Here is a 19,372-nt window from a genome sequence, read left to right as displayed (position 1 = left end):
AGAGTTGGAAAATAAATAAATAGCAAACACAAAAACAAAAAGTAGTAAAGGTAATAATGTCCATTTTATATTTTACCTATTATATACTTATGAGGGGAGTTGAAGTAAATATATTTACTGTAGTTTTTGCACAGCCTAATAAAAGTATAATTTTGAGGAGCCTTAGGTCGCGCTTATTCAACAACCGAGTCATATTGTGATTTGGTAAAGAAATTAATTTTTAAGCTTTTCAATTCACTTAAAAATCCGAAAATTTTGTTATATTTGGCTTTATAAAGCAGCCCACATTTTAAATGTTATAGGCCTACTAGCTTTGAGTCATTAAGTAAAATTACCAACCATGCAAACTTTTTATATAAACATTATCAAAAATGTATAAATGAATCACACGTTGTCTAGACACCGTAATTATGGATCTGCCTGGCACTGGTTGACTGGACCTATTAATGAGTGTCAACCAGCCAAGCTGCTAAATCTCAAATCTAGGGGCAAATTATATAGCCTACTATACTCATATAGATATAGAATATCTGGCAACGCTGACGCTGAGTATGGAGGACGAGATCTGACAGAAGTATAAATAAATAAATACTGGAATAAAAGAATGAATAAATAAATAAATAATTAAATGCGTGAATAAATAAATAAAAACTGGTAAATAAATGGGGCATAAATAATTAAATGTCTTAAATGTATTTCTACATGTATTTATTTCCACATTTATTTATTTCTACATTTATTTATTTCCACATTTATTTATTTATACTTCTGTCAGATCTCGTCCTCCATAGCTGAGAGAATGACGCTGGGGGGCGTCTGCTGTCACCAAACTAACAGGGTAAAGTCCCCTGACAGCACTGGGACAACAAAGTCCACACTCGTCCTCAGTGGAAACTTTAGTTTCAACCCAGTTTACGGTGTACAATGGAGATTTCAGTATTTACGGTAGATGCCTTCACCAATTTACCTTTCAAAGGTAACCCCGCGGCTGTTTGTCCACTTTTGCATGTGAGTAAGAATATGTTGGTTAAATAAAGTAGGCATAATGTTACGATCTGCAGAAGAGGGCTTTGTGCATTTGTTTGAAGCATGATAATCGGACTTGTACAGTCAATAGATTTGGCAAGTTTTAGTCTCTCGTGTGTCACATCGTTTTATAATTCACTTCAACATAAACCACCGACATGCAAAAAACAGGCTGTTTAGATTATTTATTCTTATTTCGTGTGACAATAATATTTAGGCTAGTGTTTGTGTCGTGTCTATCATGTGTCTATCAGGAGGTGAGTGATGACTTGTATCAGAAGATAGCTACAGAGATGAACCTGGCAGAAACAGCCTTCATCACCAAGATCAACCCCTCTGACAATTTCACAACAGGTAAGGTATTATCAGTTTAACATATTACAATTGCATAATTTCATTTTTTTATCACAAATACTGCTTACAGTTTTTTAAGTGAAGTTAAGAGAAATACATTTTTCTGGGACATGTTAACATTTCATTGTAATAATCCATAAAGTTTTGCAATCCTGTATGTCCCATGCTTTGTTGTTGAAGCTGTTAAAATGGGGAATAAAGAACTGATCTATTAATAAAGATGTTAATAGCCGCCTGTGAGCAAACCTCACTGACTCTTTTCCTCTACATTGGGATACGTTTTGAAAGTCTAGGTTGACTGAAATAAAACAGACATTAAATGATGAGGGAAAGAAAGTTAATAAAGGACATTTTAGACCATGTTTTAAGACATTATTGTTACATATTAAGCTGTGGACTTCTTTACAGTTGAACTGAGCTTGGTATACGTGTTCTTGTGTGTGCACAAAATGAAAAAAGCATGTCCTCAGCAGGTAACACTGTTCAAAACACAGCTAAGAGTTGCATTGTTGTGACGGAGAAGAGCTGTGACAGTTCAAAATGCAGTGAGCAGTCATTTAGTGGTTTTGCACACCACTTAAGAATCTAAACTATGTTGCTAGATATTACATTTGGAAAAACATTTGACATTTAAGTGACGTTAAGCACGTTCCCTTTGTACCAAAAGACTTAAGTTTGGCACTATCAAAGGATTAGTATTTTAGTGTAATGAAAGCATGTATGTAGTACCTCCCATCTAAGAAATGTGTCATTGATCACTTATTACAACCCATCAACATTTTATTTTCAAACAGTCGTGGTGATAGTGTTGGCTGGATTTGGTAAACTTGATTTATGAGGTGAACTGCTGCTGAATTTAAAGTTAACCATTTTCTTTCAGCCGTTTCAGATAACTGTGGACTTTTTTACAAGTTATATGAAAATGTAAGAGTTAAGAATCTTTCTGACAGTGGGATGTGTTTAACAGGATCACGGTTCCGCCTTCGATGGTTTACACCCACCAATGAAGTGAATCTGTGTGGTCATGCAACTCTGGCCTCTGCAGCAGTGCTGTTCCAGAATAAGAGTAAGACACAGAACAAACACAAAGTGAACATGTAAATCAGTAAATCAGGCTTAAATTAATACTTAAAACAGTCAATGCATTGGCCTTGTCTGGAAAACTGGGAAATACACACAAAGAAGCATTTTCACCCCCGTAATTGTTTTTAACATGTAAACACTTGAATAAAGCTAGCTCACCAGCCGCTCTTTGAGCATTAAATTGTATTTGTGTATGCTATGTCTGATAGAAAATGAGAATTCTGTACTGGTGTTTGAGACCAGGAGTGGAGACCTGGCTGTCACCCATCAGGGAGAGCGGTACATCCTGGACTTTCCTCTTAATCCGCCTGCCCAGGAGGTACACTATGTCTCTGTCTACAGTCTGTGTCCTTGATCATTACATCATGATACAGTAGCAGAACCAGGCGATCCTGGTTTACTTCCACATTCATTCTAATCTGTCATTTAGTGTAGTATGCATTGTATGGCCTGAAAGATATGAACTCATAATTAACCCAATTCTATTGGGCTCCTAAAATAAAAGAACATGAACCTCCCCATTTCAGTCAGTACTGTTCATTCTTTTCATCAATCACAACCCTATTTCAATCAGCATCACTGTTAAACGCACAGCTTTTCTGAAACCCAAAACACACTCCAACCGTCCTACAACACTTTAACTCAAAGCTGCATCACTCATATTTGCTATCCTGACTTTGATTTCTCTCTCTCTCTAAAATGTGATTACTCAGGATCCCAATGACTTCAAAGACATCATCAAGGTCAGTCAAACCTATCTGTGAATGCAGATTCCTGTATCACTGTATACTTCAACCCTTTATCACTTATAACACTTATAAGATGTACAAGTGTGATTGTGTGTGTACATAGTGAACCTTCTCTCTGCTCCTGCATGTTTGATAAAGGCTGCAGTGGGAAATCACCCAATCCAGGATGTTTATCTGTGCTCCAACACCAAGAAACTTATGGTTCGACTGGCTGACAGCTGTGACAGGTTATAATAACACACACTCACAAATGGACAGATGGATAGACTCGGGTTGATGTTGAGGGACAATCTGGGATGAGCTAGAACGTTGATTTGTTATTTGGCTCATGTGCAGCATGTGTGTTTTCTAAAGGTCAGTGCTAACCAGTCTGAAGGTTGACCCTGCTGCTCTTCAGAGCAGTGAGAGGAGCGGGAGAGTCAAAGGACTAATCCTCACTATGAAAGGTAGTTTCAGTAGTGACTCTGTTGTATCATAATGTCCTCAATATACAACATGATAACAGAGCATTGTTGAGAGCAGCACTGTATGAAACGTCTAGCCATGTTTGATTAAACTGCCTCTCCTTTAAAGTCTTCTTTATCTGTCAATAGGATCCCCAGACTGCCAGCCAGGATACGACTTCTACTCTAGATATTTTTCCCCATGGAACGGCATCCCTGAGGATCCAGTCACAGGTAGACCCCTACTCATACAGCCCATACTAATGGACACAGACAGACCATCTTTGTTGGGTTACATTGTGATATCATGTGATTCTATAAATGGCTTGAATTGTTCAAGTATGTAAATTATGTTGTTTTTAATTACTAAGGCTCTTGTGAGATTTTAATAATACAGTTGTCTCTATAACATAATCCAGCCCATAAGGAAGAACATAGACTATTTCTGTAAAGTTATAGTCAATGTCTGAAATCACTGCCACTGGATCTGTGCAAACACGAGGGGCAGAATAGCACGCTGTCAAAACAACCTTTGTTTACAATTTTCCAAATGTAGACAGTTGTACTGTTGTGACCCTAGAGTGTTGCCATACTCTCGCGAGACTTGCAACACAAACGTGACTAGGCATGCAACTGTTGTCATGGTGTCAGTACGTTCACCTGGCACGCCAGCGTTCATGTGAATAAAGGATTCGGTTGGAATTCACTGACTCAGTCAATTAAACTACAGCAAAGAAAAGTTAAGAAGTAGATTTGATAATGAAAAGACAGGAGCATTTCTTCATTACATAATAATACTTAGGGATGTATAGGACCAGATAGGCAAAGAGGTAAGAGGAACTGCTTAGTCCACAGGTCTTACCATGATCGACACAAATTTAAGATCCTTAAGCAAACTTTAAGAAATCTGTATATTTGCATACAATTAACATGTTTTGTAAAATGACAACAAAAAAAACAAACTCTTTGACCAAGACTACAGATGTTTGACTGTCATGCAGTTGAGCTGAAAATGTAAACTTCCAATGTGCCTCTTGTGAAACGTGCCAGTAGATGTTATTAATGTCCCTGCAGGGTCTGCCCACACTGTGCTAGGAAGTTACTGGTCTAAGAAACTGGGAAAGAAGAAACTGCTGGGTAATATGATCATTCAGTATCGTAATTTATCACTTGTTCAACTCTCAACTAGTTCAAATTCAGTAAGCCATGAAACAATTAAGGTCAGAAATGAAGTAACTAACGGATACTCATTCTGTCCTGTGTGTGTTTGTTTTTGTCTAGCTTACCAGTGCTCTCGACGAGGCGGGGAGCTGGAACTAGAAGTGAGAGAGGACGGAAGAATCAACATAGCTGGACACGCTGTCTTTGTACTGCAGGGAACAATCACATTGTAGCCACACACACACAGTGTGTGCGGAACAGTCCTTACATTTCACTGCACATCTGTATGAGCATGTGACAAATAAAAATCTTGAAACACGGGCAAAGGAGAGGGCCATGGAGGATGGAACATAGTTATGTAGCTCATTTGATGAAAGAGATGGTTCAAATAAAATAAAACAATGTCCTCCAGATCGATTATAACTACTAGAACATCACTCATGCCAACATATTACAGGATGGAACAAGGAGCTCAAACTTTATTTGGACTGGAATTATTTATTCATAAAACACAACATCATCACTTACCAAATTAAGAGACAAAAACAAAACACAGAAACAAAGCATGGAAATATTGCATTCAACCAATCAAAGGCAGAATCACAGTTACTCTGGTCACTTTCGGGTGCTTTCGGGTATGACTTGAAATGTTCTATTACAGATAGTGACCCACCTTTTTTAAATAAGAAACAAAATGCTTCTAAACCCTTTTGTTCAGATTTTTTACTGAAGTAAAACAATAAAGTGAAGTGCCTTCAACTTAGTCATTGTCATCATTGACGTCCATCCACTTTATAAGAAATCACACAAAGCAGTAACCACCTCTCCCTTCACACAACATTCATTCAAGTTTTAGATGGTAAAATAAAGAATGTAGTTAAGACTTTAAATAGTACGAGATGTCGTGTTATTATATCACAGCTTTACTTTTCAGCTTTCAGACTCAGGTTTTTCATCCGTACATTGACATTCAGCCGACTGCTAGAAATGTCAGAGCTTATTTAAGCACTGTAGTCCAGTGACACTTAACTATAAACAAAACTGGTTTGGTTTGTAAAGGATCACGGAAAGCAGCAGGAGTCGAGCCTAAAACACTGTCACAGTTTATTGACTGAGGTATTTGATTGAAACTAGCAGTTAATAAACAGTAAATAATGTTAAATGAGTGTTGAGGCTCCGTACCCTTAGTGTCAGTTTAGCTGTACTGAGGTTTAAAGTACTCTTGTGTGACTCTACATTAGCCGTTTAGTTTCTCAATATCATATTTCATAGCATCAATATCAAGTATTTTGCATTGAAAACTGATAAGCGTCTTTGTACAAAGCTGTGGCTGGAAGGTCTCTCGTTCACAAAGCTTGTTGAGGTTCAGTCTTAGATCACGTTCATGAGGACCGGCCTTCAGCTTCCACTCATGTCAGTGAACATTTTTCAAGTCAAAACAGACCTGTAGATCTGCCGATGTGCAGAAATGGCAGAAGTTGCTGAATAGTGTTCAGCTCACAGTCATGTCGAGTTCTTTATAAAATAATGACTTTTATCTATTACAAAACCTAGAAGAGAAACTGTCTCCTTAAGTAGATCTTCAGTGACACTCAGGGGGGAACTCTAAATAACAGGAGGAGCTGTGACGTAAGGCGACAGGAAGGGATTGTAGGTTTGCATATTCCATTAAGATCGTTTTAATAGACTATTTATCCCAAAAGACAGAAATAAAAACAATATATGCTCTTATGTTTGATCACAGACCCTTGGCATTCAGTGTTTTTGCAGACTCAGGTGCTCCACTGACATTGAAACAGGCAGATACTGGCATCATGGAACAGCAGCATGGCTTCACAGACTTCAATCACAGGGACACGCTCGGTAAGGCTTTGTGGGCAGCCGGCGGGAGCTGAATAATGTGAAGTTAGCGTTAAGGAAAAAAAAACTGAAGACACTAAATACATAAGGTAAAAATGTGACAGTGACATGTTACACTGAAGCAGTTTTGTAGACACGTCCAGCATTTGTTTAAACATTGATGACTCGCTGTTCATCAGACTTTTAATTCAATTGCATGCCAAGATGAAACTGCTGAACAGTAGCAAAGTAAGAAGTGTGTTACCAATCTAACAATATATGGCTTTTAGTATCACATTTTGTATCTTTTAGCCATCTTTTAGTGAGTACCTCTCAGTTGGGATTCAAAGTCATTGTGACAAGTATGCCTTTTTGTAACGGTATAACAAGACCCAAAAATGTCATTTTTATGTTTAAAATTATTTTCTTGTATTTAAAGGATATCATGTTCTCCTGCTGGAGATGGTTCAGAAGTTTCTCCACAGGGGCGTAGCGTCGCAGTGTAGTGGCAGAGCCCACCATCAGCAGCTTGTGTTTGGCCCTGGTGATGGCCACATTCAGGCGACGCCAGTCCTTCAACAGTTCTCCTAACTGTGAGAATCAGTAGTTTATTTGCTTGTTCATGCAGAGATTTAAGCACAAAGAAAGGAGGAGGAAGAGGAGTTTAAAAAAAGAAAACACGACGAGACAAGAAACACTTACATGTCCCTCCTCTGCAGTGCTCCTGACAAAAGAAAAAATTATCAGACTTTTGTCTCGTCCCTGATATCTGTCCACTGTGTTCACCTCCACACCAGTGAAAGATGAGGACTGCAGCAGAGCAGAGATGCTCTTTAACTGCTGTCTGTAGGGGGCGATGACGCCTATGTCACTGGGTTTACATCCAGCCTGAAGAGAGAAAAATAAGCAGGACTCAGTACGATAAACTGCAACTGCATATATGTCTTTGTTTTCACACTTCTACTTTTATCCACTGAATTAAAATACTCATGACGCACACAAAAACAAAGCCAGACTTAACAAAACACTTCAATATACATCTGTTATAAACATGTCATACCTTTATCAGCAATGAAAGCAACTTGTGTATGAGAGCTGCCTCAGTGTGATTGCTAACACCTCCTTGCTCCACAGACTCGAGTGCTGGCACCTGAAGCAGGCAGAAGAGAAAAAAAAGATGAAAGAGCACAACACATCTAAAGTCTTTACTTATAACAATGTCCTTATTTGTAAAGCAGATGACTTATATCTTTAAACTTTTACAAGAAGTAGAACTAATAAACACTCTTCAGATCATCGGAGCTAAAACTAGCTGAAACACGTACCTCCTTTTGAAAGCATATCCCAACTTTTACATTTCAGTTTAACTCAAACTTTTGGAGGTGGATGTTTGACTGCAGTAACAAAACCTGTATTTACACAGCAGCTAGAACCTTTTATTTAGAATTCTAATTTTTAGGTCTAACCTCTCTGTCATTTCTACCTTATAGAAAACCTGTAGTGCAATGCAAATTATACCAACCATTGAGCAATCTAGGAAGCAAACAGGGTTGCTAGGCAACAATGTGGCCTGCACCCAAGCCAGGTAGTGCTGTGGATCAGTGTCAGAGCAGGACCTGAGCTCTGATTGGACAGAGAGCAGGAAGGGCAGAGTGAGCAGAGCCTCGGCTGTCCTCTCAGAGCCGCACTCCAGTCGACCCTCGTACATCAGGGAGTTACTGAGAGACATGATCTGCCTAAAACACAGAGCACACACACACACACACACACCCTTTATTATGGAGGGGCAATGCTTCTGAGTCTTACCATCTTGTTATGCATTTGTCATGTCGATACAGTTAAGATTTTTCTGTAATGCCAAAGCAGATTGTATTCAGTAAAAGTTTATATGATGAAGTTTAATGTGATGCTTTAGTCACGTAATGTTTTTTACAAACACAAATTGAAGCCTCATGTTCTCATGTATTGGTAGAAGAGCCTTAATGATGAGCTGATAATAAAAGACACTGTCAGTAGCACAGACTCAAACAGCTAACACGTGTATAACAATTGGTTAATGAGAGTCTTCACAAATTTAACCCCAACATCTCAGACCTATGTAACAGGTGTGGGGAGGACAAAGGTACATTTTACCATTGCGTATGGAAATGTCCAAAAATTAAAGAATTTTGGGATGAAGTCAGACGTGTAATGCAGTAGTTGTTATCATTTCAATTAGTTGTAGAACCTACGTTTTTTTCTTCTTGGTATCTACCCAAAAGGACATAGTATGACCCGGGTCTTTGTAGACCTCTGCATATTGCAGGCTAAAAGAACAATAGCATTAACATGGAAAACCAGTGGTAGATTTATCTACTTGTAATTGTGTGTCTTGAAAATGTTTTTAAAACTTAGTAAACATATTGTTAAAAATAAAAAGACACTGTCAGTGTGTTAAGAAGGTTTACCTGTTCATCCTGTACTGCACATTCAGTTGGACCACTGCTTCACTATGGAGCTCCAGTCGCTTAAACAGACTTTCATCCATCCCAAGTGACCTGCAGGAAAACATAAAGAAACATACAACTGCTGTTACTAACGACTCTCTCTTCTTTAGCATTACAAATCAAACTGAAGCTACAATATTAGCTACATGCTAAACCTTGAATTTAAACAGACACTTATGAGCAGAGTTTTGTGGTTGACCCTCAAGAAGAAAAACAACTTCTTACTCACCATGTCTACTTAAAGTTATTCATTTCTATTTGTAGAAATATGAACATGTTTTTACACAAACACATACTTTACCTAGCTTCCTGATTTTGCACTATTGGTGGCAGCTGTTGATGATCCCCGACCAGGACAAATCTCTTGGCGTAGCAGAGGGGTCCCACGCAGATTGGCTGGCTGATCTGTGAAGCTTCATCTACGATGCAGAAATCAAAGCGTCGGCGGGTGAAAATGGGATGTTTGATGCCCATACAGGTGGTTCCCACAACCAGCTGGAAAAGAGAGAGGAGCAGAATTGGGTTGTTGATGTTAATTTTTTTCATTTAGAAGTTTTAAGTTAAAAGATTTACATGTTACATATCTTGACAAAAATAACAAGTTTGAGATCAGATTTCAAAATGTAAAAAGCTTGGCACATTTGTATATCAATCAGGAAAAGTCTGAAGCTGTGGCAATGATATGCTGAATATTTACTCCTCACCTCCTTATTGTAAAGCTGCTCCAACTCTGACAGTGTGTGAACTCCCTTTTTCCTCAAACTTTCCTCTGTGTAAGGCCGAATGTCGGGATGAACCTGAAAAGGTGTCAGAAAGCAAAAGAGAAATCAGAGAGGTTCAGAGTGGCAAACACTGAGGGACAAAACAAGAGATCTAGACTTGATGTGAACTTATTTTAAAACTTCAAATGATTATGGAACTAAGATATTTAAGTGATTTTTGTTATACTCAGGATAGCTTTAGTTGCTAACATAGCTTTTTAAAGTCCATGTTGTGAAATACATTTTGGAAGTGAATAGTTATTTCCTCTACTTTTTGAATACCAATGTCAACAACAGCTCACCTTCTGCCCCTGCCCGAGACGCAGGAACCCAACCCGGAACCTCTTCAGCTTCAGCAGGATGTTGTCCACAGCAGAGTGTGTGTAGCTGGTCAGCAACACACTGAACCCACAGGCGTGAAGGATTCGAACCTGCAAGACAAATAAAGGGAAAGACAAAGTTTGAGCCTGCACCAGGTTTCTTAAGGTTTCGAAGTATAGGGGCTATTGCAGCTGATTTGAAAGAAGTGGGAACAAGACCAGAGGTGAGGGGGAAATGTATGATGACAATTATCAGGGAAGACAAAAGGGGTAAGCAGACTTTAACCAGTACAGTAGAAAGAGGGTCTAATGGACAGGTAGATGGCTTTGATTTCCGAATGAGGTCAAATATTTCAACAACAGAGGGAAGTTTGAAACTTGAAAGTGAGCGAGAGAGAGGGGGTAAGAAGACTGGAAAGAGATGAGATGTTAGGAGTCAGTTGCTGGTGAATCTTGTCTACTTTGGCAATAAAAAATGACATCAGAGAGTTACAATAAGCAGTTGAGTACAGATGAGGAGCAAGAGAGTCCGGTGGTCGCTGTATGTTGTTGACCATGGAGAACAGTGTCCTTGTATTCCCTTCACCTGAGCTGATGATACCTGCGTAGGGAGTTGATTTTGCTGTAGAGAGACTGTCCTTGTAGTGGAGAATGTGGTTATTGTATATTTGTGAATAACAAGTCCAGTTTTCTTGTAGAGACGTTCCAGGAGACGGCATTTTGTTTTGAGTTGGCAGAGTTCAGGCGTAAACCATGGAGCAGAGTGGGTGAAGGAAACAGTCCGGGTTTTTAAAGGAGCCAGGGCATTTAAGAAGACCATCATTGTAGTGGGAAACCAGTTCAACAGGGGGGATAAACAGTTTATGCTGGGGAGGCTTTCAATGCCACTGGAGAGAGCATTTAAGTTAATGTACTTGATGTTGCAATGTTAAATGGATAGAGTGATTTTGACATTGAGAGATATTAACATGTGATCAGAAATGGGAAAGGACATCTGTGACATCTTATTTGAACTTGTAACGGTCTGTACAGCTTAGTTTTTGTTCCTGCAACTCCCGTTTCTGAGCGCACCTGAATGCATCTCTCATTGTCTGAGCACCCCTGAATGCAGCACGCTGCTCACAGCGCGTCCCCTGAGTAACGGCAGAGGGAGACATGCCCTCTGCCGTCCAGACCTGTTCTATAGGAAAGTTATCCTTATGACTTCTGTTGTGATCTGGCGCTACATAGAAAATAAAATTAAATAACTGCGATTCGTTTTTTCAGAGTATCGACGTGAACCTTGACACTGCCTCATGATTAATCTTTACATGCCTACTAGAAACTGTTGGCATTTACAGGAGACTGTTAATGTCCATGGGCTGTCCTTCTCACGAGCAAATATGTCAGGCCAAGAAAGTCCTGAAGAATCACCTCCCTCGTCGATGAATGTTTTGAACTTTTTATGACTAAGGTGAGTTTTTGAGATCATAGTAAGACGGTTACCAGGGTGCAGATGGTGGTGGTTTTGCCTGTGCCTGGCATGCCAACAATCAGTGTGTAGTCTTTGGATAACAGCACCTTCTTCATGGCCTGCTTCTGGGGTTTGTTGAGACCTGCAAATCCATGAAATGACACAAGTCATCAGAAGTCACATAAGAAAGTTATGGACATGAAACGTTTCTATTAATGATTTAAAAAAAATAAACTTCTAGTAATTTTAATCAATAAAATGGGTCATTTATAGCAATATGGCCGACATTAACAGTAAGTAAAACAAACTTGAATTTGTGTAGGAGCATAAGGAAGTTAATAATAGTGATTAGTAAATGGGTAAAAAAAAAAGTGCAGAGAAACTTTATCACCTTTGAGGATGTTGGCCACGATGTCTTTGGCATCTCTTGGCAACACAGAACTGAGGTTTGAAATAAACGTTGGAGGACGAAGGTCAACAATCAGCTCCCTTAGACGATCACTGCACAGTCACACGAGACCAAACATCAAGATTTTTAACCATCAACCTTTTTCCCCATGATACGTTTGTTTTACTATAACATACACGTTTATTGACTATACCTATCCTGGCAGTTTTCCATCAGTCTGGAGAGGTTGGTTAGATGAGTGCTGAGGCCCACCACGCCTTCGTCACCATCCAATCGAAACAACACACCACTGAACTTTGACAAATCTCTGTAACACACATTTCACAACAAAATCGTTACAAATCGGGATATTGTCATTGACAAAGTCCAAACAAACCACTGTCCACTACATTTCTGCAGGTGTATGTGGGTTCACTTTCACCTGTCCAGGGTGCAGCTGACTGATGTTCTGCTGACTTCAGACAGGTATCCTGTTGCCAAACCAACCAGTCGACCTTCCTGGTCGCTAACAACAATACGATCCCCACTAGCCAAACCGCTGTTAGTCAAACCCTTCTGTTGACTTCCACTGCTCCGCTGGAAACGATGGAGGAAAACCCCGTCAGACTGCACAGTGACTGCACCGCTCAGCTGCACGTTCCCCAAACAGCTCCCACTCTTCTCACTAATGCCACAGGATAAAATAGGAGAATTTAAAGTCAACAGGTGCACACTAAAAGTGTTGAATACAATGAGTATAAAATGGAAGACTCCACGTGTCTACATATTAGAGACCAGCATCATACCTCTCCTCAGCTGTCTGGAGCCACACACGCTTTCTGCCACTCTTGGTCTCCATGGTTCCAGCCTCGAGGCAGCAGAGCAGCAGCCAATGGGAAAAGTAGTTTAGATGTTGTGGAAACAGGTGGCCTGTCTCCTGCTGCAAGAAGTCACGCACACCATCCTCAACAGCATCTGCAGAGCTGCTACCCATCGACCTGGATGAAGAGAGAGGGCAGGTGGGAAAAAAACGGTTGTCAGAAATACTCACCAAGACAAAGAGAGGGACTGGTGGCTGGTCTGACCATTAAAACTATTTTCTCAGGACTCTGCATTTGTATTTTATTTTATAAAGTTGGGTATGCAAGCTGATAGAGGTGAGATATCAATTCTAATGCTAGAGTTTTCCATTGCTTCAGCACTGGGTTACCTCTCATATAAAGCACAGTTCCTCCTCTGTGGACAGTACTGGCAGGTTTGTCTGTTTGTCAGGATGTCAGGAAGTCGCGCCAAACGACTTTGTTTCACTTCCTTCTCCACACAGTTGTGAATGTGATGAACCAAGGTGTTCCTCAGCTTCAGTAGCTCTAAATGAGAAGCGGACACAATGGGTCATCGGATGTTGAATCACAAAAGATAAACACATTTCCACCATTTAAAGTGATAAGAGTAATCTTTTTCATTTTAAACAACAGGTTGGTTAGACACATATGTATGGCTCACCTCTGCGGTCCATGTGACTGGCCACTACAGGGTGCATGTTGCCAGTTTTGAGGTAAAGCAGGAAGCCAGCTTCAGAGTTGTATCTCTCCATGCTCATCAGAGTGTAAAGAATCACCTACACATAGGAAAAACATGTGTGGGCATCTAAAGGCAAAAGTTAGTTACCTGGGCACCTCAATCAAATAAATGTGCCTTGGTTATTTAAAAACCTGTCTTTCACCAGTCTGTGTGTCTGTGTGTGTGTGTGTTTGTCGAGCTGAGCACACAGTGGTCTACCAACCTGACTGCGATGCTCTATAGAATTTGACTCCCGTCCAGTTTTCAGCTCCAGAGGGACAGTCCTCTCCTCCAGGGTTCTGTGAGTACCGTTTCGTGGCCTTTGGATTTGAACCCGTGCAGTCACATCGATTTTCCCCTTCAGACCAAACCTGGGTGACCACACATTCTCCTCTATGTCAGCCAGCTCTGTGACTGTGACCACTGTGGCTGAGTCCTGACCCCTGCTAGGAGCTCTGCTGCTGCTGCTTGGGCTGAAGTGTTTGAAACAGAGATCAAATGTCACACACTGTGTTTTCAGGTATTATGTATGACAGGTGATGAAATTGTGTTACTCTTTACTGCACTTAACTCAAACTCAAGAAAAAGTAAGAACAAATTCATTACACTGATTATCAGTTGGACAGCAGTCTCACTGAAACTTTGTTTATAACTCATCATGTGAAATCTTTTTTTTTAAATCCGTAGGACTGTGATAGTGTGTGTGTGTGTGTGTGTGTGTGTGTGTGTGTGTGTACATTTTGAGGCTGATAGCTTTTGGTGTTGGGGAGTTGAGGTAATCCTTCGCCCAATGCTCCAGTGAGGGCAGATATGCATGCAGCTCCTGCTTCATCTCTTCCTGGCTAACACCCAAACTGTACCTAAAAACACAAAGAAAACATAAAACACAAGGCGTGTAACGGTGTTGGTATGCATCCCAAACAAGTCACGGTACAGTCACGGTGCATAACAACCTCACAGACAAGTTAATCATGAATATGACAAATCGCTTCTTAAAGGCACACATTGTCTTATTGTACTTGAAATGTTTTTCATATTTTCAAATCAGGAGTTATTCATTTTTGTGTTGCATCATTTTGTTTTGCTTTACTCTCCTGTGTGTTTGATACACTACGGGCTGTAGCAACTATTGCAGGTCGTTCTAAACGTCAAAAGATAGAAAACTACTACTGTCGGTTCAAAACGAATTAGGAAAACATAGAATTATGCATTGTCGTTTTATTCCTGTTGTACTGAACTAGTGACCCCAAAAAGCAAAGTGTGTGTGTACTCTTACACCCCTAAAAACACACAACTGAACTAAGCCAAAGAGAAAATGTGATACATCACCCTGCAACACACAACAGAGCTTCTTGATGAGTCCTCTCTTCTGAACATCATCATGTTTCATCACAGAAAGGAAAGGCTCTGCAGCACCGTGTACTTTAAATTCTAACCACTCACATGTCTCCTAGGTACTGAGGACTATGCAGGGCCTGCTCAGCCAGCTTAGACAGCCCCTCCAAAGAAAAATCTTTCGCTCTAGCTGCTCTCTGGAAGACTTCATGGACAATGGTGCCGTTCAGCATTTGTTTGGAGCCGCCATCAAAACTCTGCAACACAGCAAACAGACGGAACAGGGGCAGATTAAAGTTTAGCGTTAAAGTTTGTGTTTAAAGTGTTCTGTAAAGTAGTTTAAATGTATGCACCAACATCCCACTTCTTAAATAAAACCCTGAAGAAGTCCAATAAAACATATTTTTAAAAGTTGAACTTGAAAATGATGACATTTACTGCAGGTTTATTGCATTTCATTGTAACACTGTTTCTGCTGATATGCATCGAAAGATGTACACGATTTGAGAACTTGAATGTGGCAGTCTCATTAGTGTGCATGAGTGTGATGTCATTAATCTGAAAAGTTAAAGTTAGCGTTCACAAAGTGCAGAGTGTTCAGTCCCCTTCAGATGTCGGACAAAAAAATACACAACAACCAACATAAACAATCAGGGAGTTAAATTCATTTTGTGTACAGCCTTCACCTTGAACATATCTCCCAGCACTGCTCGCCTCATGCAGCGGATGGAGCTGGAGATGCTGGTTCCTGAGATGAGACTGTCGGGTAGTAAAATCAGGAAGCCCTGCTCCCTGTCTACGGACCAGGACCCACCATCACGGCAGCCCTCTAGATGCACCACATCACCACGACAGACGGGCGTCATCTCCCTGGAAACACTCACAGAATCAATGAATAGGCATGCAAAGGGCTGACATAAATGTGGATTGAAGACCTATACTTAAACACACAAAACTACAGATGCTTATTTCATCAGACACTCACATTAATCATAGAAATCTACACATATACAGGGGCAACATATGACAACGTAAAGGGGTACGGAAACAAGGCTCTCCGTAAATAACTGTTTACATCCTTTACCTTCTCAAGCAGCGAACTAGCTTTGGGGGATGTTAGTTTATTTTTACCCTCTGATATTTTGAAGCTCATTTGGCTGATTGCTGATGCAAATACAGATATATTTTGAAGTGACAATTGCAGGGTGTGGGAATGAAATATGGGCTGCTTATGGCCCCTGAAGGGGAGAATGTGGTACACATGAGGATAAAAATGAGAAAATATGCAGCATTATGTAAAAGACAGCAGATCCCAAAATGCAGCATTACCATCCATCCTTCAGCACACACGTCTCAGTGGGATGTAGAGATTTGGAGCATGAGATGGTCAGCGTTTTACAGCCAGGCCTCTCCTCAATGTCTAAAACCCAGTAGCGGTTGTTGAGGCCTCCAGAGAGGATGACATGATCAGGCACCTTACTGTGGGGACAAAGAGCATTTTAACATACCTCCTTTCATTAAAGCTCATTTGTTAGCGGCCAACCTGAACAAACTGTTCTCCGAGTTAGTTAGTTCATGTGCTTCTTACTGGTGTTTTTTAGGTTTCTCCTCCGTCCCTCTGACAGGTCCTTCATTATGATCCATCTGGTCTGCAAACCAGCTCTCGTCCAGCTCCTCTTCATCAGGACACGCTGACGTCATTACTGTTTGTTTTTGTGTGGGAGGAGTAACAAAATAATAATTAAGGAGGAGATCAAAAGCAGCATGTACAGAAAGTGATGCATAAAAAAAAAAATCTGACTTTGTGTATCTGTATTATTGACATCATGATGCAACATTTACTGGTATTGTATAAGACCTTTAAAAGCATGTGTGTGTATGTTTGGAACAAAGAGTCCATAACACAAACACTTTGTGGTGCATGGATGGTAATGCTCGTGAAATCAGTGGTTTTTGATTAAAGATTCATCAAAGCAGGGTGTAAAAAGAAAAAAAAAAAGACCTGCCAATGTTTTAGTCAAAGTTGTGTAATATTTGATTAAAAGGCATACTGTAATTCTTACAATAATTTACTAAAACATCTTGCAGGTTTTGTTATCAAAATATATCAATGTACCTTCCCCTCGTTCCTGAACTGACGATGCCACTTTGTCTCCGACTCCTTTTGATGATGTCACTGCTGTTCTAACAGCCTCGGTCTCCTCTTCCTTTTTGTTGAGGTCGGTCTTTGCGCTGATTGAATTTCTCTTTGCTGCAGCTGTTTGTGTCCCTGGTTGGGCAGTCAGACTGTGAGTATCCTTAACCAGACCAGTTTGTGGATTTTCATTGGCTTTCAGTTCAGATATCTTCTGCTCTGATATCACCGTGAAACCAGAGTTGTTTTCATTCTTTCCTTCCTCTTGTTGATGATTTTTCTGTCGACCCTCTGACTGGTTACAGGAGAAAACAGGTGTCTTTAGAGGACCAATCACAGGCCTCGTCACCTTCAAGTTGCTGCCGATGGGGGTGAGTGGAGTTATTTGTGCGGGTGAATTGGGGGTTCTTGGTCTCTTTGCATTGCGGGACTCATGTGAAGGGCTGAAGAGCCTTTTTGAGGAGCTAGAACATCCCTCTTGTCTCTTCATTTTTGTTTCCTCCTCAGTCTTTACTCTCCCAACAAGCTGCCCTTTGGAGCGAGGACTACGACAGATAGGGGACAGATGGCCAAGCTTCTCCAAGCCTATCCCCCCTCTGCGGGGCACAGGACTCAGGCGACCGGGATCACTGGATGAAGAAGAAGCAGGTCTGATCTGACTGTTGGGGGTCTCAGGCACAGAGAGGAGAAGATCTGGTGAGGAGGGCAGGAGATTTTCAAGGTCCCCAAGGATACTCCTCTTTAAGGGGGACTGGGGTCCGATTGTTGAGGTTTGGCCCCGTTTGATCTGAGGTTCAACCTTGTAGAAAGCAATACCAGATAGCAAGTCCATAAAGAAGAACCACAGAGATATAAGACTTTTAGTGCATGACATTAAAGTCATTAGTGAAGAGTTGTTTCAATAAATACCAGAAGAAATGCAAAAAGTGCAGAAAACAAGAAAAGAAAGAAACACACTGGAAAGTAAATTAAAAACAGAAGATGTGGAAAGAGCCAAGAAATGATATAGAAGAGATAGCATACATAAGATGAAAAGCAAACACAAATGTGTTCACTAAAAATAATAGGATGTAACAAAAACACCAGTACAGTTAATCATCTGTCCAATCAAATGACTCATTTGTCTCAAGTACAAATAATGTAGTTTAGCATTATTATTTCACTTTTTTGACAAGCCTATGAAGAGCAAGTAGGTATTAGACAGTAATGAAAGGAAAAGAAATAGAGATATTTAAATAAATAATAAAATGTACCATGTGCTGGTTTTGAGAAGAGAAGAAGGATGAGATGTTCTTCTGTCCTCCTGGTACCTGAAAAACATTTCAACATATGTCCCAGATGCTTTTTACTTCATTTTTCATTCTGATTCAAAATAACAACATTCAACATATTTATCAATATCTGAAACAACTTGAAGTGAAACGTGAAGTCAGTAAGTATAAATACATGAGTGTTAGGAAAGATTTTTTTTTTTTTTGACTAGATAAAGAAAAGATGGCTGTATTGGCTGAATCAATTAAACCTGAAGGACAAACATACTGTTTAGTGACCAAGAGGCAGTAACACAATAAAGGAGGATAAATCTGGTTCAACTTGTGTCACTCTCAAACAAAAACAAATGTAAACGGAAACCTTCTGAGCTCACCTTTGATTTCTTTATCTTTGTCTTGTTCATGGTGATTCTGGTTGCAGGTGTGTGTATTTATAAGCAATTACTACCCGACGGCAAGCTTGTCTTCAAGAGGATCATTAGCGATATTGTTTCAGCTGACAAACCGATATTGTAGCTAACCGGCAGCTAACATCACAGATAGAGTTCATATTCCTAACATCTTCAAAATCAAAATATTATTGACTTCCGTAACACTTCCGCGATAGCTAATGTTACTTCACTGCCAAAACCAACGACCTAATTCAATGTTTGATTCATGTTTTTCTACGGTCTTTCTGCTTATTCCTCCAGTGTTATCGAGATGATTTCAAGTCTGCGGCGCCAAAGTTTTAGTTTCGCGCAACGGAAGTGACGTCAATTCACGTCCGCCTTCTTCTCATTATTTTATTTTGGCGGAGAACGGTAACGGGATCCAGTTTTACAAGATTAAAATACACAAACACCAATAACAACAACAAAAACAATAATTATAATGGGTGAAATAAAAAAGTAATTAAATAAATAACACATGTATTCCTGTCCTATAAGCATGTAGGCCTACAAAAATATGCATATAGGCTATAGACTGTATTCTAAATTAGTCACTTCTTACTAAGTAAGCTATTATA

General features: G+C 40.0%; 2 protein-coding genes and 1 long non-coding RNA gene across 3 annotated transcripts; 2 read left to right on the top strand and 1 right to left on the bottom strand.

The window, feature by feature from the left end:
- The first annotated feature begins 860 nt into the window (after positions 1-860).
- LOC132975447 (phenazine biosynthesis-like domain-containing protein 1) lies at positions 861-5,443 on the top strand. The gene is made up of 11 exons (XM_061039992.1): positions 861-1,008; positions 1,281-1,380; positions 2,348-2,446; positions 2,673-2,782; positions 3,177-3,206; positions 3,351-3,439; positions 3,567-3,658; positions 3,806-3,889; positions 4,730-4,792; positions 4,937-5,059; positions 5,138-5,443. The coding sequence occupies exons 1-10, from the start codon at positions 925-927 to the stop codon at positions 5,047-5,049; spliced, it is 864 nt and encodes a 287-aa protein (XP_060895975.1). The 5' UTR covers positions 861-924; the 3' UTR covers positions 5,050-5,059; positions 5,138-5,443.
- A 13-nt stretch (positions 5,444-5,456) lies between these two features.
- On the top strand, positions 5,457-6,554 carry LOC132975464 (uncharacterized). The gene is made up of 2 exons (XR_009673272.1): positions 5,457-5,918; positions 5,954-6,554. It is a non-coding gene; the product is annotated as an uncharacterized LOC132975464 (long non-coding RNA).
- Positions 6,480-18,917, bottom strand: dna2 (DNA replication helicase/nuclease 2). The gene is made up of 25 exons (XM_061040004.1): positions 18,738-18,917; positions 18,346-18,402; positions 17,075-17,891; positions 16,547-16,661; positions 16,288-16,437; positions 15,645-15,828; positions 15,067-15,215; positions 14,361-14,483; positions 13,847-14,096; positions 13,567-13,681; positions 13,274-13,430; positions 12,870-13,061; positions 12,506-12,748; positions 12,278-12,391; positions 12,067-12,176; positions 11,708-11,817; positions 10,205-10,333; positions 9,846-9,938; positions 9,443-9,636; positions 9,103-9,192; positions 8,178-8,391; positions 7,716-7,805; positions 7,358-7,543; positions 7,100-7,246; positions 6,480-6,716 (listed from the first exon to the last, which is right to left on the bottom strand). The coding sequence occupies exons 1-25, from the start codon at positions 18,765-18,767 to the stop codon at positions 6,663-6,665; spliced, it is 4,113 nt and encodes a 1,370-aa protein (XP_060895987.1). The 5' UTR covers positions 18,768-18,917; the 3' UTR covers positions 6,480-6,662.
- Positions 18,918-19,372: the final 455 nt, after the last annotated feature.

Source organism: Labrus mixtus, chromosome 1 (genome assembly GCF_963584025.1).
Source record: "Labrus mixtus chromosome 1, fLabMix1.1, whole genome shotgun sequence".
Taxonomy (NCBI): domain Eukaryota; kingdom Metazoa; phylum Chordata; class Actinopteri; order Labriformes; family Labridae; genus Labrus; species Labrus mixtus.
Note: the sequence above shows the minus strand (reverse complement) of the source record. Positions and strands in the feature narration are given on the sequence as shown.

What these genes read in the sequence shown, in the direction of transcription:
- LOC132975447 (XM_061039992.1), top strand. Translation starts at nt 925, where the DNA reads ATGGAGATTTCAGTATTTACGGTAGATGCCTTCACCAATTTACCTTTC. An exon ending in CTGGCTGACAGCTGTGACAG is followed by an intron (nt 3,440 to 3,566) that starts GTTATAATAACA and finishes TGTTTTCTAAAG; the next exon opens with GTCAGTGCTAACCAGTCTGA. An exon ending in ACTAATCCTCACTATGAAAG is followed by an intron (nt 3,659 to 3,805) that starts GTAGTTTCAGTA and finishes ATCTGTCAATAG; the next exon opens with GATCCCCAGACTGCCAGCCA.
- dna2 (XM_061040004.1), bottom strand. Translation starts at nt 18,767, where the DNA reads ATGAACAAGACAAAGATAAAGAAATCAAAG. An exon ending in CTTCTCAAAACCAGCACATG is followed by an intron (nt 17,892 to 18,345) that starts GTACATTTTATT and finishes GCTTTCTACAAG; the next exon opens with GTTGAACCTCAGATCAAACG. An exon ending in TGTGTGCTGAAGGATGGATG is followed by an intron (nt 15,829 to 16,287) that starts GTAATGCTGCAT and finishes GAGTGTTTCCAG; the next exon opens with GGAGATGACGCCCGTCTGTC.